At 50.0% G+C, this 26,182-nt stretch overlaps 2 protein-coding genes across 2 annotated transcripts; one reads left to right on the top strand and one right to left on the bottom strand.

Annotated features, from left to right (window-relative positions):
• Positions 1–1,374: 1,374 nt before the first annotated feature.
• Positions 1,375–5,495, bottom strand: RPLP1 (ribosomal protein lateral stalk subunit P1). The gene is made up of 4 exons (XM_038760365.1): positions 5,330–5,495; positions 4,076–4,150; positions 2,427–2,544; positions 1,375–1,497 (listed from the first exon to the last, which is right to left on the bottom strand). Exons 1-4 carry the CDS (start codon positions 5,399–5,401, stop codon positions 1,418–1,420), a joined length of 345 nt encoding a protein of 114 aa, XP_038616293.1. The 5' UTR covers positions 5,402–5,495; the 3' UTR covers positions 1,375–1,417.
• Positions 5,423–23,889, top strand: PSCA (prostate stem cell antigen). The gene is made up of 3 exons (XM_038760366.1): positions 5,423–5,676; positions 22,601–22,708; positions 23,222–23,889. Exons 2-3 carry the CDS (start codon positions 22,603–22,605, stop codon positions 23,434–23,436), a joined length of 321 nt encoding a protein of 106 aa, XP_038616294.1. The 5' UTR covers positions 5,423–5,676; positions 22,601–22,602; the 3' UTR covers positions 23,437–23,889.
• Positions 23,890–26,182: the final 2,293 nt, after the last annotated feature.

The following is a 26,182-nucleotide window of genomic DNA, read 5'->3' as shown; positions in this document are numbered from 1 at the left end:
ACAAGCCCGCAACCTTGGTGTCATCCTCGACTCCGCTCTCTCATTCACCCCTCACATCCAAGCCGTCACCAAAACCTGCCGGTCTCAGCTCCGCAACATTGCCAAGATCCGCCCTTTCCTCTCCATCCAAACCGCTACCCTGCTAATTCAAGCTCTCATCCTATCCCGTCTGGACTACTGCACTAGCCTTCTCTCTGATCTCCCATCCTCGTGTCTCTCTCCACTTCAATCCATACTTCATGCTGCTGCCCGGATTATCTTTGTCCAGAAACGCTCTGGACATATCACTCCCCTCCTCAAAAACCTCCAATGGCTACCGATCAATCTGCGCATCAGGCAGAAACTCCTCACCCTGGGCTTCAAGGCTCTCCATCACCTCGCCCCCTCCTACCTCACCTCCCTTCTCTCCTTCTACTGCCCAGCCCGCACCCTCCGCTCCTCCACCACTAATCTCCTCACTGTACCTCGCTCTCGCCTGTCCCACCATCGACCCCCGGCCCACGTCATCCCCCGGGCCTGGAATGCCCTCCCTCTGCCCATCCGCCAAGCTCTCTTCCTCCCTTCAAGGCCCTGCTGAGAGCTCACCTCCTCCAGGAGGCCTTCCCAGACTGAGCCCCTTCTTTCCTCTCCCCCTCGTCCCCCTCTCCATCCCCGTCTTACCTCCTTCCCTTCCCCACAGCACCTGTATATATGTATATATGGTTGTACATATTTATTACTCTGTTTATTTATTTATTTATTTTACTTGTACATTTCTATCCTACTTATTTTATTTTGTTGGTATGTTTGGTTCTGTTCTCTGTCTCCCCCTTTTAGACTGTGAGCCCACTATCGGGTAGGGACTGTCTCTATGTGATGCCAATTTGTATTTCCCAAGCGCTTAGTACAGTGCTCTGCACATAGTAAGCGCTCAATAAATACGATTGATTGATTGATTGATTGATTGATCACCTGCATGAAACTGCCCAACAGGAGTGCCCCAACCACAGCCCCAATCCCCTGCACCATGGTCCTAAGCCCATTCCTTGGCCAGAGCTTCCTCTCCCCAAATCTGCTCCAAAGGACCTTGGGAAATCCATCTACAGCCTCCGGGTCACCTGTGGCCAGTCACCAAGGAAACCAGACCCCAGGATCTCAATATGGACCACAAAGCAACCCAGAGTTGTGCCTGCCCTGCAAAGAGGCAGCTCTTTGTTGGGACAGGGTGCACAGGGAGGCGGAGACATCAAACTGGAGAGGACTGAGCCCACTGGGGCTATGGGTCTTTTTCAGATTGTCCAAAGTTCTGGATAGCTGAACCACTTTAGGGACCTGTTCCATTAGCCCCCATTTTTACCATCCAAACCATCCTTCCAACTAGATCATCCACAATGCTTAAAAGATCTCAGCTTTTTATTAAATCCATAGCAAAAGATGGTTAGTCAAAAAGGCCAAAGCCCATGTCATCATCCGACTCCTCGGATTCTTCCTTCTTTGCTTCCTCTTTTTTCTCCTCGGCTGAAAAGAGAAACAGAATCCAGTTAGAAAATGTGAAGGGAACCCAGACCAGAGCTCTCAGAAGTATAAGCCAGGCTGCTCTCCAGCCAAGAGGGAGCGCAGAGTCCTTGGGCATTTTAGGGGTCCTGGTGCTGCCGGCTGAGCAGCTCCATGCTTCAGGGACCCCCGCCAGCCAGACCACCCCAACAGACTTCATCTCTGTGGCCAGGACTGCTGAGCTGACCCCTAAGGGAGCGGTCCCCTTGCAAAGCAGTATGGCTTAGGGTAAAGAACACCGGCTTGGGAATCAGAGGTCGTGGGTTCCAATCCAGGTTCCACCACTTATCAGCTGTGTGACTTTGGGCAAGTCACTCAACTTTTCTTTGCCTCAGTTACCGCGTCTGTCAAATGGGGATTAAGGATGTGAGCCCATGTGGGACAACCCGATTACCTTGTATCTACCCCAGCGCTTAGATCAGTGCTTGGCACACCGTAAGCACTTAAAAAATACCATCATCATTATTATTATTCAAGCAGATGGCAATACTATTCCCAGGACAATTGCCACAAGAAGTAGTGTGGCTTAACGGACAGAGCATGGGCCTGGGCTTTAATCCCCAGCTCTGCCACTTGTCTGCTATGTGACCTCGGGCAAGTCACTTCGCTTCTCTGTGCCTCAGTTCCCTCAGCCCAACTGAATCAGCTTGTATCTAACCCCAGCACTTAGCAAGTGCTTAACAAATCCCACTACAGAATGGGATTACAGGGTTGGCCATCAGCCCTGTGGCTAGTTCAGCCAAGCCTGGGACCTCAGCGAGATAGGCACCATTCAGTCAGCCAGGTCTATGGTTGCCTCCCACTCCCAAAGACCCATATGCCGTGGGCAAACCCAGGCCCACACTGTAGCAGCCTCCCTCCCCATCACCCAGAGGTGGTGGCCTCTTACGTACCAGGGGCGGCACCACTGGCAGGGGCAGCTCCTCCAGTCGGGGCAGCTCCAGCTGGGGGTGCCGCTCCCCCGGCTCCCACGTTGCAGATGAGACTGGCGATGTTCACGTTGGCGAGGGCCTGCGATAACACAGCGACAATGAGCAAAACCTGGAAGGTGGGTGTAGGTAGTGGGTCCGGCGGAGGCCAACGCAGGCCAGTGGCCCAACCCCTTGCCACACCTAACGGAAGAAGCTGTGGAGAAGCAGCACGGCCTAGTGGAAATAACACAGGCCTGGGAGTCAAAGGTCCCGGGTTCTAATCCCATATCTGCCAACTGCCTGCTGTGGAACCTTGGGTAAGTCACCTACCTTCTCTGTGCCTCAGTTCTTCCTCCTGAGAGCCCCATAAGGGACGGGGCCTGTGTCCAACCTAATTAACTTGTATCTATCCCAGCTCTTAGAATGGAGTTTGACACATAGCACTTATGGTATATAAGTTGGTCAAAACTCATCCAATATATACTGATTGATCAAAACTTATCGGTATAAGCTGCGCCCAGCTCAATTCAATTTTTCACTCATTCAGTCGTATTTATTGAGCGCTTACTGTGTGCAGACCACTTGCTAAGTGCTTGGGGAGTACAAGTGGGCAACAGATAGAGATGGTCCCTACCCAACAATGGGCTCAGTCTAGAAGGGGGAGACAAGACAACAAAACAAAACATGTAGACAGGTGTCTGGTAGTTACCCCATCAACAGGGGGATTATATTCACTGGAAACTTGAAGGGACTTTACAAAGTCAAAATGAGTCTGGTTGACTTAAAACGAACTTTTAAGCACCAAAACCCAATTCTCCTTTGCCACCTATAACGACCTCAGCAGATCTCGGACCTAAGCAGCTGGGAATGGGAGCTTTTCAGCACAGAAGGGCAAGTCCCACTGCAGGACATCTGACATCTGACCGGGCAATAATAATGATGGCATTTATTAACTGCTTACTATGTGCAAAGCACTGTTCTAAGCGCTGGGGAGGTTACAAGGTGATCAGGTTGACCCACGGGGGGTTCACAGTCTTAATCCCCATTTTACAGATGAGGTGACTGAGGCACAGAAGTGAAGTGACTTGCCTAAAGTAACACAGCCGGCAATTGTTAGAGCCAGGATTTGAACCCGACTCCAAAGCCCATACTCTTTCCACTGAGCCACGCTGCTTCTCTGCAATAATAATAATAATGGTGGCATTTGTTAAGAACTTACTATGTGCAAAGCACTGTTCTGAGCGCTGGGGCAGGGAGGGGGGGGATACAAGGTGATCAGGTTGTCCCACGGGGGGCTCAGTCTTAATCCCCATTTTACAGATGAGGTAACTGAGGCTCAGAGAAGTTAAGCGGCTTGCCCAAGGTCACACAACAGACACGTGGCGGAGCCGGGATTCGAACCCAATGAGAAGCAATGCAATGCCACGCTGCAATGAGCCAGCCCAGCTAAGAAGGCGGCCCGTTTGTGGTGCCATCGTCCCTTGTCTGCTGCCACTGAGCCGAGCACAAGGGAGGGCACCCGGAGCACGTGGGAAGGGACAAACGGCCTCTGCCAAGGAAGATGTCGGGCGGCAGGCGGGGCCCGCCGCCCCGGAACCGGAATGCAGGCCGGACTCGGCTGGGGCGGTCACCTTAGCAAACAGGCCGGGCCAGAAGGGCTCCACGCTGACGCCGGCCGCCTTGATGAGGGCGTTGATCTTGTCCTCCTGCAAGGAAAGGGGGACACTCGCCGTCAGTGCCAGGCCGGGCCGAACCTCCCCTGCCCGTCCTCCCGGGCACATGTCCGGAAACGCTCTGGGCACGTTACTCCCCTCCTCAAAAACCTCCAGTGGCTCCCAACTAACCTACGCATCAGGCAGAAACTCCTCACCCTCGGCTTCAAGGCTCTCCATCACCTCGCCTCCCTTCTGTCGTTCTCCAGCCCAGCCCGCCCCCTCCGCTCCTCTGCCACGTACCTCAATGTACCTCGTTTTTGCCTGCCCTGCCGTCGACCCCCGGCCCACGTCCTCCCCCCAAACATCCTCCAAGCTAGCTCTCTTCCTCCCTTCAAGGCCCTAATGAGAGCCCACCTCCTCCAGGAGGCCTTCCCACACTGAACCCCCTCCTTCCTCTCCCTCCCCCCAAACATCCTCCAAGCTAGCTCTCTCCCTCCCTTCAAGGCCCTAATGAGAGCCCACCTTCTCCAGGAGGCCTTCCCACACTGAACCCCCTCCTTCCCCCCAAACATCCTCCAAGCTAGCTCTCTCCCTCCCTTCAAGGCCCTAATGAGAGCCCACCTCCTCCAGGAGGCCTTCCCACACTGAACCCCCTCCTTCCTCTCCCTCCCCCCAAACATCCTCCAAGCTGGCTCTCTCCCTCCCTTCAAGGCCCTAATGAGAGCCCACCTCCTCCAGGAGGCCTTCCCACACTGAACCCCCTCCTTCCTCTCCCTCCCCCCAAACATCCTCCAAGCTGGCTCTCTTCCTCCCTTCAAGGCCCTAATGAGAGCCCACCTCCTCCAGGAGGCCTTCCCACACTGAACCCCCTCCTTCCTCTCCCTCCCCCCAAACATCCTCCAAGCTGGCTCTCTTCCTCCCTTCAAGGCCCTAATGAGAGCCCACCTCCTCCAGGAGGCCTTCCCACACTGAACCCCTCCTTCCCCTCCCCACAGCACCTGTATATATATATATATATATATATATATCTGTATTTATTACTCTATTTGATTTGTACATATTTATTTTGTTACTTTTGTTGTCTGTCTCCCCCTCCTAGACGGTGAGCCCGCTGCTGGGTGGGGCCCGTCTCTAGACGCGGCCCCGGTTGGGCTTCCCCGGCGCCTAGTACAGCGCTCCGCACACAGTAGGCGCTCAATAGATAGGACCGGCTGAACACGGCGGCCTCACCGTGACGGTGACCTCGTCGTCGTGCAGGATGAGGGCGGAGTAGATGCAGGCGAGCTCGGAGACGGAGGCCATGGCGCTGGCTTGGTGCTAGTCGCCGGCGGGGCGGCCTTAGCTTCCCGGAGGAAGGACCGAGCACCTTGTCGAGCAGACACCCGGCCGCGAGAGAAAGGACGGCCGCGCCGCGGGGCCTCCTCTTATATAGCCTCCCTCGCCACGCCCCCTTCGCCTTCGGCAGCCAATCAGCGGCGCGTCCGGACGGGGCCGGGGACCGCCGGAGACAGCCGAACGCGGCCGAGGACGGGCGTCGGCCGCTAGGGGGCGGGCTTAGCAGTCGGGGCTTAGCAAAGGTAATGATAATAGTCATCATCATCGTCATCATAATAATAATGGCATTTGCTAAGCGCTTACCTCGGCCGCTAGGGGGCGGGCGCTCGGCACCCATTCGGGGCTTAGCAAAGGTAATTATAATAGTCATCATCATCATCATCATAATAATGGCATTTGCTAAGCGCTTACCTCGGCCGCTAGGGGGCGGGCGCTCGGCACCCATTCGGGGCTTAGCAATGGTAATTATAATAGTCATCATCATCGTAATAATAATAATAATGGCATTTGTTAAACGCTTACCTCGGCCGCTAGGGGGCTGGCGCTCGGCACCGATTCGGAGCTTAGCAATGGTAATTATAATAGTCATCGTCATCGTCATCATAATAATAATGGCATTTGTTAAGCGCTTACCTCGGCCGCTAGGGGGCGGGCGCGCGGCACCGATTCGGGGTTTAGCAGTGGTAATAATAATAGTCATCATCATCATCATCATAATAATGGCATTTGTTAAGCGCTTACCTCGGCCGCTAGGGGGCGGGCGCGCGGCACCGATTCGGGGCTTAGCAATGGTAATTATAATAGTCATCATCATCGTCATCATCATAATAATGGCATTTGTTAAGCGCTTACCTCGGCCGCTAGGGGGCGGGCGCTCGGCACCGATTTGGGGCTTAGCATTGGTAATTATAATAGTCATCATCATCGTCATCGCCTGTATATATATTTGTACGTATTTATTACTCTATTTATTTATTTATTTATTTTACTTGCACATATCTATTCTATTTATTTTATTTTGTTAGTATGTTTGGTTTTGTTCTCTGTCTCCCCCTTTTAGACTGTGAGCCCACTGTTGGGTAGGGACTGTCTCTATATGTTGCCAATTTGTACTTACCAAGCGCTTAGTACCGTGCTCTGCACATAGTAAGCGCTCAATAAATACGATTGATGATGATGATGATGATGATCATAATAATAATGGCATTTGTTGAGCGCTTACCTCGGCCGCTAGGGGGCGGGCGCGCGGCACCGATTCGGGGCTTAGCAATGGTAATTATAGTAGTCATCATCATCATAATAATGGCATTTGTTAAGCGCTTACCTCGGCCGCTAGGGGGCGGGCGCGCGGCACCGATTCGGGGCTTAGCAATGGTAATTATAATAGTCATCATCATCATTGTCATCATCATAATAATGGCATTTGTTAAGCGCTTACCTCGGCCGCTAGGGGGCGGGCGCGCGGCACCGATTCGGGGCTTAGCAATGGTAATTATAATAGTCATCATCATCATCATCATAATAATGGCATTTGTTAAGCTCTTACCTCGGCCGCTAGGGGGCGGGCGCTCGGCACCGATTGGGGGCTTAGCAATGGTGATAATTGCTGCTAAATAATTGCTAACAATTGCTTTTCTAGACTGTGTGCCTACTTCTAGACTGTGAGCCCACTGTTGGGTAGGGACTCTCTCTGTATGTTGCCAACTTGTACTTCCCAAGCGCTTAGTACAGTGCTCTGCACACAGTAAGCGCTCAATAAATATGATTGATTGATTGATTAATCAAAATAGTCATCATAATAATAATGGCATTTGTTAAGCGCTTACTATACTATGTGCAGAGCACTGTTCTAAGCGCTGGGGGGGATACAAGGTGATCAAGTTGTCCCACGTGGGGCTCACAGTCTTCATCCCCATTTTACAGATGAGATATAACTGCGGCTCAGAGAAGTTAAGTGACTTGCCGAAGGTCACACAGCAGATCTTCATCCCCATTTTACAGATGAGATATAACAGAGGCTCAGGGAAGTTAAGTGACTTGCCCAAGGTCACACAGCAGATCTTCATCCCCATTTTACAGATGAGATATAACTGAGACTCAGAGAAGTTAAGTGACTTGCTGAAGGTCACACAGCAGATCTTCATCCCCATTTTACAGATAGATATAACTGAGGCTCAGAGAAGTTAAGTGACTGGCCCAAGGTCACACAGCAGATCTTCATCCCCATTTTACAGATGAGATAACTGAGGCTCAGGGAAGTTAAGTGACTTGCCCAAGGTCACACAGCAGATCTTCATCCCCATTTTACAGATGAGATATAACAGGCTCAGAGAAGTTAAGTGACTTGCCCAAAGTCACACAGCAGATCTTCATCCCCATTTTACAGATGAGATAACTGAGGCTCAGAGAAGTTTAAGTGACTTGCCCAAGGTCACACAGCAGACATGTGGCTGAGCCGGGATTCGAACCCATGACCTCTGACTCCAAAGCCCAGGCTCTTTCCACTGAGCCACCGCTGCTTTTGTAGCCACGCTGCTTCTGTAATAATAATGGTGGTGGTATTTGTTAAGCGCTTACTATGTGCCAAGCACTGTTCTTAGCACTGGGTGAGATACAATAATAATAATAATAATGATGGCATTTATTAAGGGCTTACTATGTGCAAAGCACCGTTCTAAGCGCTGGGGAGGTCACAACTATGTGCAAAGCATTCATTCATTCATTCAATTGTATTTATTGAGCGCTTACTGTGTGCAGAGCACTGTACTAAGCGCTTGGGAAGTACAAGTTGGCAACATATAGAGACGGTCCCTACCCAACAGCGGGCTCACAGTCTAGAAGGGGGAGACAGACAACACAACAAAACATATTAACAAAATAAAATAAATAGAATAAATATGTACAAATAAAATAAATAAATAAATAGAGTAATAAATACATACAAACATATATACATATATACAGGTGCTGTGGGGAGGGGAAGGAGGTAAAGCAGGGGGGATGGGGAGAGGAAGGAGGGGGCTCAGTCTGGGGCTTAGCAATGGTAATAATGGTAAAAATAATGGTGGTATTTGTTAAGTGCTTACTATGTGCCAAGCCTTGTCTCTCATTTTGTAATTGCCCACCTCGCTCCCCCAAACCTAGCCATCCCCATCTCTCATAATAATAATAATAATGGCATTTATTAAGCACTTACTATGTGCAAAGCACTGTTCTATGTGCTGGGGAGGTTTCAAGGTGAGCAGGTTGTCCCACGGTGGGCTCACAGTCTTAATCCCCGTTTTACAGATGAGGGAACTGAGGCCCAGAGAAGTTAAGGTGACTTGCCCAAAGACACACAGCTGACAACTGGCAGAGCTGGGATTTGAACCCGTGACCTCTGACTCCAAAGCCTGTGCTCTTTCCAGTGAGCCACACTGCTTCTCTTACCCCACTACACCAAACAATCTGCTCACAACTCTCCCACATCTGGATAATCACAGACACACCACTCCCTCCACTTAGCATGCCCTCCCTTGTCTGTTTTGTCAACAAGCCTCTTTAAAAAGCCACCTCCTCCAGTAGGCCTTCCCAGATTAACACCCTCCTCCCAACCCTACTTACCCCATTCTCTCCTGCCACCCCAACGCTTGGTACCAATTGGTTCTTGTATTTGGGTCTTATGTTTATTTCTATTTGAATAATTCCATTTGTCAGCTCCCTAAAAGAGGCAGGGGTTGTATTTTCTCCTTACTTTGCAGAACCCTCCAGAACAGGAATCTGTACTCAGGAAGGTTTAATGCCGACTGTAAGCTCGTTGTGGGCAAGGAATGTGTCTGTTTATTGTTATGGTGCAATCTCCCAAGCGCTTAGTACAGTGCTGTGCGCACAGTAAGCGCTCAATAAATATGATCGACTGGTGATTTATCCCTCTGGCAGCTGAGTCTCTGAGGAACGCGCGGTAACGTCCAGGCCCCCGAAGATAATAATAATAATAATAATAATAATAATAATAATAATAATAATAATAGCATTTGTTAAGCGCTTACTATGTGCAAAGCACTGTTCTAAGCGCTGGGGGGGGGATACAGTGTGATCAAGTTGTCCCACGTGGGGCTCACAGTCTTAATCCCCATTTTACAGATGAGGTAACTGAAGCTCAGAGAAGTTAAGTGACTTGCCCAAGGTCACACAGCAGACTTGTGGTGGAACTGGGATTCGAACCCATGACCTCTGACTCCCAAGCCTGTGCTCTTTGGCATCAGTGAGCTGCCCGGGAAACTTGATGGCGTGGTGACTGGAGCTGGATTTGTTCGGTGGATCCCCATTCCCCATCCCCATCCAGTTGTTCCATTCTTTGACACCTAAAATTTGCTCAGTTTCAGAGTACAGATGAGAGGTTTATTTCTGCCCTTCAGCAGGGGTATGGGACTTCAGGTCTCCAGCGCTTAGTACAGTGCTTCCAGGGCTTAGTACAGTACCTGGCATAGAGTAAGCACTTGACAAATACCAGAATTATTATTCGGGTGCCACAGACTGAAAACATAGTAATAATAATGGTATTTGTTAAGCGCTTACTATGTGCCAAGCACCGTACTAAGTACTGGTTGTCCCACGTGGGGTTCACTGTCCTAACCCCCATTTTTACAGATGAGGTAACTGAGGCACAGAGATGTTAATTGGCTTGCCCAAGGTCACACAGCAGGGATTAGAACCTACGATCTCTGACTCCCAAGCCCGTGCTCTTTCCACTAAGCCACGCTGACAGTATTACAAAGCACAACAAAGGACAGTCCTGCTCTACTATTTCCTCTATTTGTAATTTGCTTTAATATCATCATCATCATCATCAATCATATTTATTGAGAACTTACTGTGTGCAGAGCACTGTACTAAGCGCTTGGGAAGTACAAGTTGGCAACATATAGAGACAGTCCCTACCCAACAGTGGGCTCACAGTCTAAAAGGGGGAGACAGAGAACAAAACCAAACATACTAAAAAAATAAAATAAAATAAAATAAAATAAAATAAATAGAATAGATAATATCTTTCTCTCCCCCCTGTAGACTACAAGCTCCTTTCTTCATAGTCATTAAGTGCTTACTATGTGTCAAGTGCTGTTCTAAGCACTGGAGTAGATACAGGTTAATCAGGTTGGATGCAATCCCTGTCCCATATGGGGCTCATAGTCAAAAGGGGAGGGAGAACAGCTATTTCATTCCTGTTTTACAGATGAGAAAACTAAGGCACGGAAAGATGAAATGACTTGTCCAAAGTCACACAGCAGACAGGATTAGAACATCATTGTCCTGTCTCTTAGGCCCGTGCTTTTTCCAGTAGGCCATGCTGCTTCTCTATACAGCCTCCCCCTTCCCCGAGTTCAGTGGCAGAACAGGGGGTTCAGCAGCTCCTGCCCGTACAGGCAGGAAGGGGGGGTGAGAAGCTGGCTCTTTTAGAGTACTAGTAATAATAATTAATAATATTAATTAATAATAATTAATTAGTAATACTAGTAATAATAATGATCATACTCATTAGGCACTTATTATGCATCAGGCACTGCATTAAGTGCTGAGGTAAATACAAGATCATCAGGTTGGATATAGTCCCTGTCCACATGGAACTCCTTCTCTAAACTGAAGGGAGTAGGATTTAATCCCCATTTTCCTGCCTCCGCCACTTGTCTGCTGTGTGACCTAGGGCAAGCCACTTAACTTCTCTGTGCCTCAGTTACCTCACCAGTAAAATGGGGATGAAGACGGTGAGCCTCACGTGGGACAACCTGATTACCTTGTATCTGCCCCAGTGCTTAGAACGGTGTGTGGCACATAGTAAGCGTTTAACAAATACCATCATTACTATTATTACAGATGAGGAAATTGAGGCACAAGGAAGTGAAATGACTTGCCTAAAATCAAACAGTAGACATGTAGCCGAGCCTGGATTAGAACCCTGCTCGCTTGACTCCCAGATCTGGGATCTTTCCCTTAGTCTTTAATGAGCAACAATTAAGCTCATGGTGGGCAGGAAATGTGTCTGTTTATTGTTACATCATATTTTCCCAAGCGTTTAGTACAGTGCTTTTCATTCATTCATTCAATCGTATTTATTGAGCGCTTACTGTGTTCAGAGCACTGTACTAAGCGCTTGGGAATTACAAGTTGGCAACATATAGAGACGGTCCCTACCCAACAGTAGGCTCACAGTCTAGAAGGGGGAGACAGAGAACAAAACATATTAACAAAATAAAATAAATAGAATAAATATGTACATGAATACTACTGAATGGAATTAAATGAATAATACAATGGACTGTGCTAGGCCCTTGAGAAGTACACCATGAAGAAGAGACACATTCCCTGCCCACAGGGAGCTTCTACTCTCACCAGGGAGACAGGCAGAAAAACTTTACAACTAGGACAATCAAAATAAACAGTGGAAAGCTGTATAAACTTGTATCAATATTTATCCAGGTGTCGAAGATGGGTATGAATAAGTTCGTAAGTGTGAGCACAAAGCTCGAATCAGTCAAAGAATCCATCCTATCTACCTCAAGGAGCTGGGCAATGAATGGGGGAAGACCAGTGGAGGGAGGTGGATTTGGGGCGGGTTCTGAATGTAAGCCAGCCTTCTTTAAAGCAAGCATTCGTGCCCAGCAATGTTTCCACCACAAATCTTATGTAAGATTTTGGTTTAAAAACTGACATTTATTTACCCACCAACAGATTTCAGAGTGAAGACCAAAATACTCCAGAGTTGTGGGAAGGCAAGAATCTTTGTATTTAATAAAGTCTCTAGAGTTTGGGTGGAGTGGGGATTAAGGCTATGGCCCCAGTGGGACAGGTTTGGGGTTTGAGGTCTCCAAGGGACCCCACCTTCCACCCAGGGGAACTGCGGGGTTCCCCCCAACCCCTGCTTGGGGGACCCCATGGAAGAGGGGGCTCAGCCTCCATGATAATGTAGATTCCTGCGGGCTTTGCTGCTCTCGGTCTGTGTATGTAGGTGGGGAGAAAAGAGAGTTAATAATAATAATAATAATAATGGCATTTGTTAAGTGCTTACTATGTGTAAAGCACTGTTCTAAGCACTGGGGGAAATACAAGGTGATCAAGTTGTCCCACGTGGGGCTCACAGTCTTAATCCTCATTTTACAGATGAGGTAACTGAGGCACAGAGAAGTTAAGTGACTTGTCCAAGTGACTTGACAAGTGGCGGGGCTGGAATTAGAACCCATGACCTCTGACTCCCAAGCCCATGGTCTTTCCACTGAGCCATGCTGTTATTCCCTCCAGGGACTCTCATGCCTTTCCACCATCCCATATTGGACTTGGAAATCAAGAATGCCAGCAACACCAACTTTACCCTCAGATAGATACATCTCCCCCATATTTGAATGATAACAATAATGATGATAATAATAATAATAGTATTTGTTAAACACTTATTATGTGCCAAGCACTGTACTAAGCCTTGGGGTAAATAGAAGATAATCAGGTCCCGCCTGGGGCTCACAGGCCAAGTAGAAGGGAGAACAGGTATCGGTCAATCAATCAATTGTAGTCACTGAGCATATACTGTGTTTATTTTTGTTTTTATGGTATTAGTTAAACACTTTGGGCCAGGCACTGTTCTAAGCACTGGGCTAGATACAAGCTAATCAGATTGGAAACAGTCCCTCTCCCCTCAGAAGGCTCCCAATCTTAACCCCCATTTTACAGATGAGGTAGCTGAGGCCCAGAGAAGTAGAGTGACTTGACCAAGGTCACACAGATGACAAGTGGTAGAGCTGGGATTAGAACCCAGGTCCTTCTGACTCCCAGGCTCATAGTCTATCTACTAGGCCACTTTGTGCAGAAGTAGACATGTCCCCTGCCCAAATCGAGTTTACAGGCTGGAAGGGGATACAGACATTAATGTAAATAAATTACAGATGTGTACGTAAGTGCTGTGGGGCTGAGGGAAGGATGAATAAAGGGCGCAAGTCCAAGGGCAAGGATGACTCAGAAGGGAGTGAGAGAAGAGGAAATGAGGCCTTAGTCGGAGAAGGCCACTTGGAGCAGATGTGATTTAATAAGGCTTTGTAAATTGGGAGAGGGATCGTCTGTCAGATATGAAGAGGGAGAGCATTCCAGGACAGAGACAGAACGTGACAGAGAGGTCAAGATAGATTAGATTAAGGTACAGTGAGTAAATTGGCATTTAAAGGAGTGAACCATTCAGGCTGGGTTGTAATAGGAAATCAAAGAGGTAAAGACAGGCAAGGTGATAAAGTGCTTTAAAGCCCATGGTAAGGAGCTTCTGTATGATGCGGAGGGGGATGGGCAACCACTGGAGGTTCTTTAGGAGAGGGGAAACATGGACTGAACAGATTTGTAAAAAATGATCTGAGCAACAGATTGACTGACTGGAGTGGGGCGAGACAGGAAGCCGGGAGGTCAGCAAAGAGGTTGATGGCAGTAATCAAGGTGGAATAAGATGTGCTTGAATTAATGTAGCACTAGTTTGGATGGAGAGGAAAGAGTGGATTTTAATGATGTTATGAAGGTTGAATCAGGAGGATTTAGTGAAAGCTCCAAGAGGATTTGGTGACAGATTGAATATGTGGGTTAAATAAGAGAGATGAGTCAAAAATAACACCAAGGTTACAGGCCTGTGAGACAGGGAGGATGGTGGTGCTGTCTACAGTGATGGGAAAGTCAGGGAGATGACAGAGTTTGTGTGGGAAGATAAGGAGTTCTGTTTTGGACATGTTAAAAATGAGATGCCAGCAGGACATCCAGGTAGAGACATCCTGAAGGCAGGAGGAAATGTGAGACTGCCAAGAGGGAGAGAGATCAGGGCTGGAGATGTAGAATTGGGCATCCTCCTCCTAGATGTGGTAGTTGAAGCCATGGGAGTGATTGAGTTCTCCAAGGAAAAGGGTGTAGATGGAGAATAGCAGGGGACACTGAACTGAGCCTTGAGGGACTCCCATAGTTAAGGGATGGTAGGAAGAGGAGGAGCTTGCCAAAGAGATGGAGACTGAGCAGTCAGGAGAGGTAGGAGGAGAACCAGGAGAGGACAGGGTCAGTGAAGCCAATGTTGGATAATGTTTCCAGGAGAAGGGGCTGGTCAACAGTGTCAAAGAGCCCGAGAAGTCGAGGAGAATTAGGATGCAGTAGAGGTTGTTGGATTTGGCAAGCAAGAACATTGGTGACCTTTGAGAGGATGGTTTCTGTGGAGTGGTCGGAAGTCAGATCGGAGAGGGTCAAGGGGAGGATTGGAGGAGGGAAACTGGAGACAGTGAGTGTAGACAACTCATTCAAGGAGTTTAGAGAGGAATGGTAGGAGGAAGATGGGGCAGTAACTAGAGGGAGCCATGGGTTCAAGAGGAGACTTCAGCATGTTTGAAAGCAGTGAGGAAAAAGCCATTGGAGAATGAACAACTCACTGAAGATGGCATTCAGGGAGGGAAAAAGAGAGGGGGCAAGTTGTGAAGGGATGGGATTGAAGGCACAGGTGGAGGGGCTGGATTTTGGGGGGAAAATTCCTCTTGAGATTCTTCTAGGAAAGATGGGAGAGTTGAAGGGGCAGGAGAGAAGCAGGGGAGGTTTTAGGGAGATTATGCCTCATGGTTTCAATTTTCTCAAAGAATTACATGGTCAGGTAATGAAACTCCATTTTGCAGATGAGGGAACTGAGGTATAGAGAAGCTAAGTGAGTTGCCCAAGGTCACACAGCAAGTACGTGGAAGAGTCTGGATTAGAACTCAGGTCTCCTGACTTCCGGCCTGTGATTTTTCCACTAGTCCTTGCTGCTTCTCTAAGGGTCTCCACATCCTCCCTTGGAATCATATTGCAAGTTTTCCAACCCTAATGGTCAAGAAGTTCTTACAGTCTCGCCAGACTCCCTCCTGCTGCAATTCCAGTCCCTACCTTCTTGTTTGATGAACCCAGAGAACAAATGCTCCCTGCTACTTAAACTGCATCCTATCATTGATTTTCAGATGGTAGTTCAATCCTGAGAAGCCTAATGGGGGAGGCGAGACAGGTACGCGGGCAGTCGCCATCCATGTGGACAGACAGGTGCCATAGTGACAGAAGGGAGCTGAGGGGAAGGAGAGTCCCTGATGGTGCTGATGGTTTGGTCAACCCGGGGAGGCGATGATGTAAAGGAGAGAAGGGTGGAGGGAATGGAGAGGAGTAAGGAAGCTATTCTGTGCGTCGGAGAAGGCACCAAAGCTCACACGCCCCAGTGCCATGGGGCTGGGTGTTGGAGACAGTTGTAAGCTGGCAGAGGGCTGAGCCCAGGGCTGGAGGCAATTGGGCATCAGAACTGTGCCCAAGCAGCATTCTTCAAATAATACTAATACTAATGATGGTATTTGTTAAGCGCTTACTATGTGCAAAGTCCTGTTCTAAGCTCGGGGGGTACAGGGTGATCAGGTTGTCCCACGTGGGGCTCACAGTCTTAATCCCCATTTTACAGAGGGAGAACTGAGGCACAGAGAAGTGAAGTGACTTGTCCAAAGTCACACAGCTGACAATTGGCGGAGCCGGGATTTGAACCCACAACCTCTGACTCCAAAGCCCGTGCTCTTTCCACTGAGCCATGATGCTTCTCTGTCCTGATGACCACCCTAGGGTGTTCTCTTGCCACCCTCATGGCCCGGACTTCTCCGATCCCATCTACTGGAAGTCAAATCACCTCTGGGCACCAGGTTCCCTAGCAGGGAGCAAATGCTGTTTCTGACCTCATAGGGCCAGGGCAGACCCTCAGCCAGTCCTCTTAATTCTGTCCATCCACGTACAGGAACTGAAAGAAATAGTTAAGGGGGAAATCAAGTCATGGATTGGGCTAGTGGGTAGGACAGTGGGCGGAGAGAATCTGGGAAGGTTTCCTGGAGGAGGTAAATTTAATCAGCACCAATTGATGCTTACTGTGTACAAAGTCCTGAACTGGGGGCTTGGGAGAGGGGCAGAGGGAGGTGAAGACATAGGCCCTTCTCTCCAGAGGCTGTTCCTGTGTTGGGGAAGACAGGGCAGACACAAACAGAGAAAAGTAGACAAAATGTACTAGCAACATAGAGGCTAGATACATAACCCATGCACAATAATCCAGATGTACACAAATGAAAGCAAAATTTATAAAATAAAAATAGGTGGCTGGAGAGCTGGAGGGACTGGAGCAATGTGGATTGAAATCTTTGAGCTAGAGGGCTTTTGGTGTCATTCAGGAGAGGAGGGCCATCGTTTGTTGAAGGAGGAGCAAGGAGGGCATTCCAGGGAGGGAGAGGATGTGTGGGATGATGGAGGTGGGAGACTCTTGGGACAAGGAGGGGCAGTGGACTGGGATAGAGAGGACCTCTCAGCCCCCCACCAACTTAAGGAAGAAGTGACAGAAAACTATTAAAAAATAGTTGTGGTGTTTGCTAAGCACTTTCTATGTGCCAAGCACTGTTCTAAGCACTGGGGTAGATACAATGTAATTAGGTTGGACATAGTCCCTGACCCACATGGGGTTCATAAGCAAACTCCCTAGCCCTGGACACATAAGGAGGAAGAGGAGAAAAAGGGGGAGAAGGAGGAGGAAGAGGAGGAGGAGGAAAGGGTGGTGGGGAAGGAAAAAGAGGGGGAGGAGGATGGGTGGATAGGACACAGTCCCGTTTCCCCTTCTCTCCAGCCAGTCAGGATGTAACTGGCTCAGCCAGGAGCCTAGCTGACCTGCAGCTGGGTGGGGGGTGTCCGGGAGAGGCTGAGGCAGGGAAAGGAGAGGGACACATCAGTTATGCTGCATGACCAGATTGCTCCTGGAACTGGTTCTGGGCGAGCCTGGATTCCCGGGCTGGGCAGGTCAGGCGACAAGGCTTCAGCAAAAATTGGCCCAAGCTGCGGAGGAGAAGAGAGAGGCTCAAGGGTGGAGTCAGGGCGGGGTTGCTGGCAGGAGTGGCATAGAAGATCTGCCCCGGGGATGGAACAGAGAGGGATCTGGTCAGGAGACAGCCCAACAGCTTGGTAAATTCCCAGGAATAATTATGGTATTTATTAAATGTTTATTATGTGTCAAACACTGTTCTAAGCACTGGCTCTGGAGTTCCTCTCTCTCTGGGGCCAATGTGCCCATGTCCCAGGGGGTGGAGTTGGGCTTTTCCTCCCAGTCTGGCACTGTCCCTCCTGGCCAGTTGTCCAGCCTCCCCAAAGCTAACTGGACAGAGACCCCCTCAGAATGCTGTAATGATTCTCTCTCTTCTGCTTCCCTGGGCTGCACCTCATTTCTGGTCCCAGCCCTGGTCAAGGCCTTCTCCTACCTCCACTCTCCTCTTGGGTCCAGGTGTCCCCATCCCCACAGAGGTAATTCTTCAAATTCCCAGTCGTCCCTCAGACTGGAACCAACCAGACTAGAACCTAGTCAAGCTTTCTGAAGGAAGCCTTTTTTAAGTGAATTAGACATTTTGGGGAGGAGTGGGGAAGGCATTCCAACCAAAGAAGCAGCATGGCCAGGTGGATAGAGCATGGGCCTAGGAGCCAAATGGCCCTGGGTTCTAACGTCAGCTCTGCCATTTGTCTGTTGGGTGACCTTGGCCAAGTCACTTAAGCAATCAAGCAAAAACTCTTCACTCTCAGCTTCAAGGCTGTCCATCACCTTGCGCCTTCCTATCTCACCTCCCTTCTCTCCTTCTACAGCCCAGCTCACACCCTCCACTCGTCTGCCGCTAACCTCCTCACTGGGCCTCATTCTCGCCTGTCCCACAGTCGACCCCTGGCCCACGTCTTCCCCCTGCCCTGGAATGCCCTCCCTCCACACACTGGCCAAGCTAGCTCTCTTCCTCCCTTCAAAGCCCTACTGAGAGCTCACCTCCTCCAGGAGGCCTTCCCAGACTGAGCCCCCTTTTTCCTCTCCTCCTCCCCATCCCCCCACCCTACCTCCTTCCCCTCCCCACAACACTTGTATACATTTGTACAGATTTATTATTCTATTTATTTTACTTGTACATATTTACTATTCTATTTATTTTGTTAATGATGTGCATATAGCATTAATTCTATTAGTTCTGATTATTTTGACACCTGTTTACATGTTTTGTTTTGTTGTCTGTCTCCCCCTTCTAGACTGTGAGCCCGTTGTTGGGTAGGGACCGTCTCTATATGTTGCCGACTTGTACTTCCCAAGTGCTTAGTACAGTGCTCTGCACACAGTAAGCACTCAATAAATACGATTGAATGAATGAATGAATGACAACTTCTCTGTGTGCAAGTGGAGCTTAAGACTGTGAGCCAGGGGGAGTAGGAACAACAGAGACTGTGTCCAACCCAATTAGCTTGTATCTACCCCAGAGCTTAGTACAGTGCCTGGCATATAGTAAGTGCTTTACAAATACCATGAGAAAATGGGGAATTCTCTGGATAATTGTAGGAGTTGCAGTGGTCTTCACTAGGTGCTGTACTGTACTGATTCCTTGGGGAAATACAACAGGAGCAGCAAATTCATTCCTTGCCCACAAGGAGCTTCCACTAATGGAATCTGGGCTGATAATGGGTCTCCAAGCCCATGCCAGGCTTCTCAGTGCAGAGTGTTAGCACAAGGATTTCTTCAGGTGCCCGTGCCCACAAGCCCTTCCCCCTCCATTTTTTTTGATATTTGTTAAGCACTATGTACCAGGCACTGTACTAAGTGCGGGAGTAGATACAAGCTAATCAGGATGGACATACACCATGTCTCACATTGGGCTAACAGTCTTCATCCCCATTTTACAGATGAGATAACTGAGGCACAGAAAAGTTAAGTGACTTGCCCAAGGTCATACGGCAGACAAGTAGCAGAACCAGGATTAAGTACCCAGGCCCTCCCGACTCCCAGTTCAAGGCTCTATCCACTAGGCCATGCTGCTTTTCACTTTCCCTGTGAATGGACTCTCCTAAATGCAGTGGGCCTCCAAGATCTGAGGATGTCCAGCCCAGTTACTCTTCAAGGTACGATTTAGCCTCCTGCCCCTTCCCAGGAAAACTTCTGCCCTACATCCACTGCCACAAAGCTAAGGGAAGAAGAGGCCCTGGTGATGGGAGAGATTTTATAATCCCAAATCCTGAGAGGGAGACTGCCACCGAATGCCAAGCTACTGAGCCCCTGGCACCTTGGCACAATGGCCAAAGGTGTGCCAAGTCACACCTGGGCGGGTGCGATCTCTCAGCCCAAACTGGCAACTCCACCCAGGGAAAGTCCAGAGAAATCTGGATGTCTGCCTGCCATCTAAAACTCAATATGTCCAAGACTGAACTCCTTATCTTTCCTCCAAAACCCTGCCCTCTCCCTGACTTTTCCATCACTGTAGACAGCACTACCATCCTTCCCGTCTCACAAGCCCGCAACCTTGGTGTCATCCTCGACTCTGCTCTCTCGTTCACCCCTCACATCCAATCTGTCACCAAAACCTGCCGGTCTGACCTCCACAACATCGCCAAGATCCGCCCTTTCCTCTCCATCCAAACCGCTACCTTGCTGGTTCAGTCTCTCATCCTATCCCGACTGGATTACTGCATCAGCCTCCTCTCTGATCTCCCATCCTCCTATCTCTCCACACTTCAGTCTATGCTTCACTCTGCTGCTCGGATCATCTCTGTGCAGAAACGGTCTGGGTATATTACTCCCCTCCTCAAAAATCTCCAGCGGCTGCCAGTCAACCTACGCATCAAGCAAAAACTCCTCACTCTCAGCTTCAAGGCTGTCCATCACCTCGGCCCCGTCTACCTCACCTCTCTTCTCTCCTTCTCCAGCCCAGCCCGCACCCTCTGCTCCTCTGCCGCTAACCTCCTCACTGTACCTCATTCTCGCCTGTCCCGCGGTCGACTCCCGGCCCACGTCCTCCCCCTGGCCTGGAATGCCCTCCCTCCACACATCCGCCATGCTAGCTCTCTTCCTCCCTCCAAAGCCCTACTGAGAGTCCACCTCCTCCAGGAGGCCTTCCCAGACTGAGCCCCCTTTTCCCTCTCCTCCTCCCCATCCCCCCTGTACCTCCTTCCCCTCCCCACAGCACTTGTATATATATATATTTGTACAGATTTATTACTCTATTTATTTTATTTGTACATATTTACTATTCTATTTATTTTGTTAATGATGTACATGTAACTTTAATTCTATTTGTTCTGATGATTTTGACACCTGTCTACATGTTTTGTTTTGTCGACTGTCTCCCCCTTCTAGACTGTGAGCCCGTTGTTAGGTAGGGACCGTCTCTATATGTTGCCGACTTGTGCTTCCCAAGCGCTTAGTACAGTGCTCTGCACACAGTAAGTGCTCAATAAATATGATTGAATGAATGAATGAAAATCTATCCAGGTCTGGGCCTGGGCTGCTTGCCCCAGGGGGATGTAGGCCGCTTGCCGGTGAGGGAGAGAGGAGAAGATCTTAGGGAATACAAAGGGTGGAGAAGCTTACCTTGACTTTTGGGCTGAGACTCAAACCCTGAGAGTGTGAGTCAGGGGACCTGAGTGCCGTATCGGACACTCCTCCTTCTGCCGCGGCTACTGCCGCCGCCGCTGCTGCTGCTGCTGCTGGGAGAGGCGTCTGGTAGGTGATGCTATATAAAGGTTCCCCAGCTGAGTGGCCCCCACTCTGTCTCCTGCCAGGATGAGGGCTCTTTTCGTGGTTCTGCTGGTCGCCACCCTGGCTGTGTGTCCAGGTAAGGCGAACTCTCCCCACTGCCAAATTCTGGAACCGTTATCTGGAAGGGAGGAGGAAACCGTGCCGGAGAAGCTGAAGGACAACTAGCCACAGGATGGGAGGGTGATGAAGGCAGGGGGAGAAGGAACAACCGAGATAATGGAGAAAGAGACAAAAAAATAAAAAAATAAAACCTACGAGAGTCTAGAGGGTGACAGAGCAAGGTGAAAGAAAGGCAGGTAAAGAGAGAGCCTCAGTCGGCACAGGCACAGAGAAATGGGGACAGAGAAACAGACGTGGGGAGGGACAGAGAGATTTAACAGAGATAGAGTCAGATTTAAGAGAAAAGGAAAAGGAAAATTAAAATAGAAAAAGAAATGAAGTGAGGAAGGAAAATTAATAAAAAGGGAGGGCAGAAGGAAGGATGATTGTAAGCTCCTTGGGGCAGGGATTGTAATCTGTTTCCTCTATTTTTTCTCCTAAGGGTTTTTAGTACAGTGCTCTGTGTTCAGTGACGGTCCAGTACATTTCAAAGACTGACTGGAGGAAGCAGGGAGGGAAGAAAGGAGAAGAGAGCATTGAGGAAACAGATATAACTGAATATATGGGGTGGAGGAGCTGTTAGTAGGCTTCCAGGGTACACCCCTTCTTCCTGTCCCCTGGAGCAGCAATTCAGTCTTGGAGGGTCATTGTAGAGCTGAAGAACCCAATCCTGAGTTTCTGTCAATAGCCAGCTCCCTTCTCCCCCACCTCCCCACATCGGACACTGACTCAGGGCTGCTCTTAATGCTTAATACCCTCTGCCCAGTCCTGTATCACAGGGGAGGCACTGCTAGTGGAGGAGAAGGAGGAGGAAGATGAGAAAGAGGAAGAGGAGGAGAGGAAACTTAGACTCAGTTCCCTGGAAGGCAGAGATCACTCTCCCCATCAGATCGATGGGGATACAGAGACTCAGAGAGGGGAAGGCACCGTGCCAAGGCTGGCAGGATGGAGAAGCAGGACTTGTACCCAGGTCTCCTTACTCCCAGGCCATGGCAGGGTCTGCCCCCATTGCCACAGGCCAGCAATAACTTCAGAATTGTGTCGCAGCTCCTAAAGTTGCTTGGGAAATCAGTTCTGCCCTACTTGTCCTTCCCACCCTGGACTAGGGTCTAAAAGAAATCAGACTAAGGGTTAAATAGAAATCAGATTGAGAGCCTAAAAGGAATTGCCTAGACTTGGCTTCTCTTTCCCATTTCTTTTGCATGGAATTTTCCAGGAGGGGAGCAAAGGTGACTGTGGTGCCTTTGAGCCAAGGAGCAGGGTTGGGGGTGGGAAAGAGCAGAGGAGGGGAGTGTACTCTCCAAACAGTTAGTACAATGCTCTGCACACAGTAAGTGCTCAATAAATATGATTGAATGAATAAATGAATTAGTGTTGTGATAAGGCGGAGCGGGACATGGAAAATGATGAATGCCACGGAGCTTGGGAGCTGGACTGGTGTTGGCAGTCCAAGAGCTCGGACACTGGAGGTGGTCTGACAACCCCTTACCCCCATCTCTCCACAGGCATGTCCCTGCAGTGTTACCAGTGCACGGGGCAGACCAGTAATAAGAACTGCCTCACCGTGCAGACCTGCAGACCCGAGGACAAGGCCTGCAGGACGGAGCTGACGAGTGAGTAACCCACTGGCCAGGGAGGGGGTAGGGCAGCCTGCACATCCCAACTCTCCACGAACCCCCTACCCTTCACCCCTCACCCCTCCCCTCCTCCCTCTCTCTGCTGTACGTGCAATAATTTAGAAACTGCATGCGCAGACTACTTTGCCCTTCCCCATGCCCCTGGTGGGAAGGTGGAAGCAGGACCAGAAGGCAGGGACAGAGGTAGCACCCTCTCTTTGCCCCCCAAGCCCCACCTCCGTCCTCTGCCACCCTGACCCCCTGCAGCTTGGGGGGACCAGGGTGGATAAGGCCAACAGGGCAAGTAAAACAGGGCAAGGTTTTAAATTGTTATTATTTTTAAAGTTGGATGGCCGGGTTTAGGGTTCAGGGTGGGGGTTGGTGTGACCATGGGGATCGGGAGGGTGGGGTGGGGGGAGTTGCACCAAAGGTGCAGGGACACGCCCCCCCCCAACCCCGCTCTGGCCCCGGCCCTCAGCCAGCCTTGCCTCAGGTCCCTGGCTTTCTCAGGTGCTGTGGGCCTGGTCAGATTCATCACCAAAAGCTGTGTGGAATGGTGCCAGGAGGAGGCTAATAACTACCACATAGGCTCCAAGAATGTCACCTGCTGCCGCTCAGACCTGTGCAACGTGAATGGGGCCGGAGGGCTGAGCCCCAGCCCCACCGCTGTCCTCTCCGCCAGCCTGCTCGTCCTCTTCGGTGCCCTGTTCCGGACTCCACTGTGAGGGAAGACCCCCTTCCCCTCCTCACCCCCAAGCAAGGCCCTGCTGGCAGAGCCAGCCTGGTGGAGCCAGCCAGTTAGGGGTTCCTGGAGCCTGCGGCTTCCCAGTAGCGATGGGCCATCTCTGGGGACTGGGGGAGCGGGAGGGAGCCAGAGGTGCCCGATGACACATCTGGAACCAAACATCCCTGGCCCCATGTTCCCTGGGCACCTCTGCCACTACCCCAGCTGCTGGGGACATGCCCAACTCTTCTGCCCCCCACCCACCTCTGCTGAAGGAGGAGGCAGTGTGGTGGCATTGGGGAACCCCCACTCAATACCCAACTCACCTCATTGTGGTCCCTCCCACACTCCATCCCTCCCCCTTTTCTAGAAACAGTATCCCCATCAGGCTTTTGAACCTCCTGTCACTGATTGGAAGTCCTCATGCTGGCTGGCTATTAAAATGGAGAAACTGGGTGGTCTTTGAGTGTGTGTGGGTGTTTGTGTGTACGCAAGTGATTGTGCAAGTGATCGATTGGGGGAGAGGGAGGTGGATTCTTGGACTGAGATTGTGATTCTTTTGGCGATTGCAGAGAAACCAGAAGGCAGAACTTTAGGGGTGCAGGATCACAAAGGCAGTCAAGGAAGATAGAGAGACAGGCAGAGAATGACAGACAGAGAGAAGAGGACCAAGACAGACAGAAGAGGACAGAGACAGGCAAAGGAGGATAGAGATAGAGAAAAAGCCAGAAACAGAGAGAAGACAATCCTGAATATAGCTCTGTGCTCTTGTCCAAGCTGCTGCTGGAGCTGGCTGGAGCCATCTTCCTCCTCCTATTGGAACCACAGGAACATGGACGCATTTCAGTCTTACTCCCTGCCATTTCTTTCCACCCCCCATCCAGCTTGGTCTACCCAAAAGAGATGGCCATTGCCTTTGGCCCGTGGCAGCTCCAGCTCCTTCTGCAAGGTCTCTGTCTGGGGAAGGAGGCAGCCTGTCCATCCACAGTCAGGGACAAGGCATTCCTCTTGGGGGACACAAGTACCACTGCCACTTCTGGTAAGCTTAGAGGGTGAGACAGGGGTGGGGAAGACAAGGATGGGGTGGGTTTCAAAGAACCAGAGAGAATAATCATTTTGGGTCTGTGCATCTCAAGGAGGGAGTCAGAGCCCTGCCAGGGTGAGCGATCCCAGGAGTCCAGGTCAGAGGGTTTGGTACCACCACCATCCTAACCCCAGCTGCCCCCTTCGCCCCAGTACACCTATGGTTCCAGCTAGATTTGATCTCCCCCAGATACTGCCCCTGCTCTCCTATTCCAGTGCCCTCACCCAGGGTTGCCTGGAGGCTGTCCCAAAACGGAATTAATGTAGGCTCAGGGAAAGGTCCTTTGGCATGCTTTTAATTGACACATATACACTTGACTTGTTAACATTCCTACCCTATTGGCTAACACTAATCTACCATCTAATTAGCCAACATTTGCTTATCTCCCTCGTTCTAACATTCTAAGATGGGACCTCAGTCAAGGGACCAAAGATCATCAGGGATGTGCCTTTCCCGAGTAAGTCCTCGAGCTATAGTGCTGGGGTGGACCTCCTATGAGGCCCTGGGGATTTGGGAGAGACCTTTTCATTCATTCATTCAATCGTATTTATTGAGCGCTTACTGTGTGCAGAGCACTGTACTAAACACTTGGGCAGTACAAGTTGGCAACATATAGAGATGTTCCCTACCCAACAGTGGGCTCACAGTCTAGAAGGGGGAGATAGAGAACAAAACAAAACATATTAACAAAATAAAATAAATAGAATAAACATGTACAAATAAAATAAATAGAGTAACAAATGCGTGCAAACATATATACACACATACAGGTGCTGTGGGGAGGGGAAGGAGGTAAGGCAGGGGGGACGGGGAAGAGGAGTAGGGGGAGAGGAAGGAAGGGGCTCAGTCTGGGAAGGCCTCCTGGAGGAGGTGAGCTCTCAGTAGGGCCTTGAAGGGAGGAAGAGAGCTAGCTTGGCGCATGTGCGAAGGGAGGGCATTCCAGGCCAGGGGGATGACGTGGGCCGGGGGTCGACGGCAGGACAGACGAGAACGAGGCAAGGTGAGGAGATTAGCAGCAGAGGAGTGGAGGGTGTGGGCTGGGCTGTAGAAGGAAAGAAGGGAGGTGAGGTAGGAGGGGGCGAGGTGATGGAGAGCCTTGAAGCCGAGGGTGAGGAGTTTTTGCCTGACCTTGCTGTGTGGAATAGAGGCCCAGCCACAACCTTTTGGAACCCATCTCTGCCACTCATCTGCTATGCCAACTTGGGCAAGTCATTTCATTTCTCTTGTCAACAATTTCCTCATCTGTAAAATAGGGGTTCAATACCTGTTTCCCTGGTACTTAGACTTTGAACCCCATATGGGACAAGGACTGTGTCCAGCCTAATTATCTTATATCTACCCTAGTGCTGAATACAGTACTTGGCAGAGTAAGCACTTAACAAATATCAAAATTATCATTGTAGGTCCAGCTCTCACCAAAGGCGGGGGTTGGAGCCGGCGGGGGGGAAGGGGGTCTCCTGCCATGAAGCCTCTGCTTGCTGCGGACTCATCTCTAAGTTGGGGTTCAGAACATGCACATGCGGAGATGAGATTGTCTGCCAAGCACATGTTCTTTCAGGGATTAAGAGTGGTAGAGAATCCTTCCCCTTTCCTGTCACTTCACCATGGCACTGGCTGAGCCTGCTAAGGGAGCAACAGGAGATGACCTGACCAGCCGGGGGCT

Source organism: Tachyglossus aculeatus, chromosome 18 (genome assembly GCF_015852505.1).
Source record: "Tachyglossus aculeatus isolate mTacAcu1 chromosome 18, mTacAcu1.pri, whole genome shotgun sequence".
NCBI lineage: Eukaryota > Metazoa > Chordata > Mammalia > Monotremata > Tachyglossidae > Tachyglossus > Tachyglossus aculeatus.
The sequence above is the reverse complement of the archived record's forward strand: the minus strand, read 5'-3'. Positions and strand labels throughout refer to the sequence as shown.

What these genes read in the sequence shown, in the direction of transcription:
- RPLP1 (XM_038760365.1), bottom strand. Translation starts at nt 5,401, where the DNA reads ATGGCCTCCGTCTCCGAGCTCGCCTGCATCTACTCCGCCCTCATCCTG. An exon ending in GGCCCGGCCTGTTTGCTAAG is followed by an intron (nt 2,545 to 4,075) that starts GTGACCGCCCCA and finishes GTGTTATCGCAG; the next exon opens with GCCCTCGCCAACGTGAACAT. An exon ending in TGCCAGTGGTGCCGCCCCTG is followed by an intron (nt 1,498 to 2,426) that starts GTACGTAAGAGG and finishes TTCTCTTTTCAG; the next exon opens with CCGAGGAGAAAAAAGAGGAA.
- PSCA (XM_038760366.1), top strand. Translation starts at nt 22,603, where the DNA reads ATGTCCCTGCAGTGTTACCAGTGCACGGGGCAGACCAGTAATAAGAAC. An exon ending in CTGCAGGACGGAGCTGACGA is followed by an intron (nt 22,709 to 23,221) that starts GTGAGTAACCCA and finishes TGGCTTTCTCAG; the next exon opens with GTGCTGTGGGCCTGGTCAGA.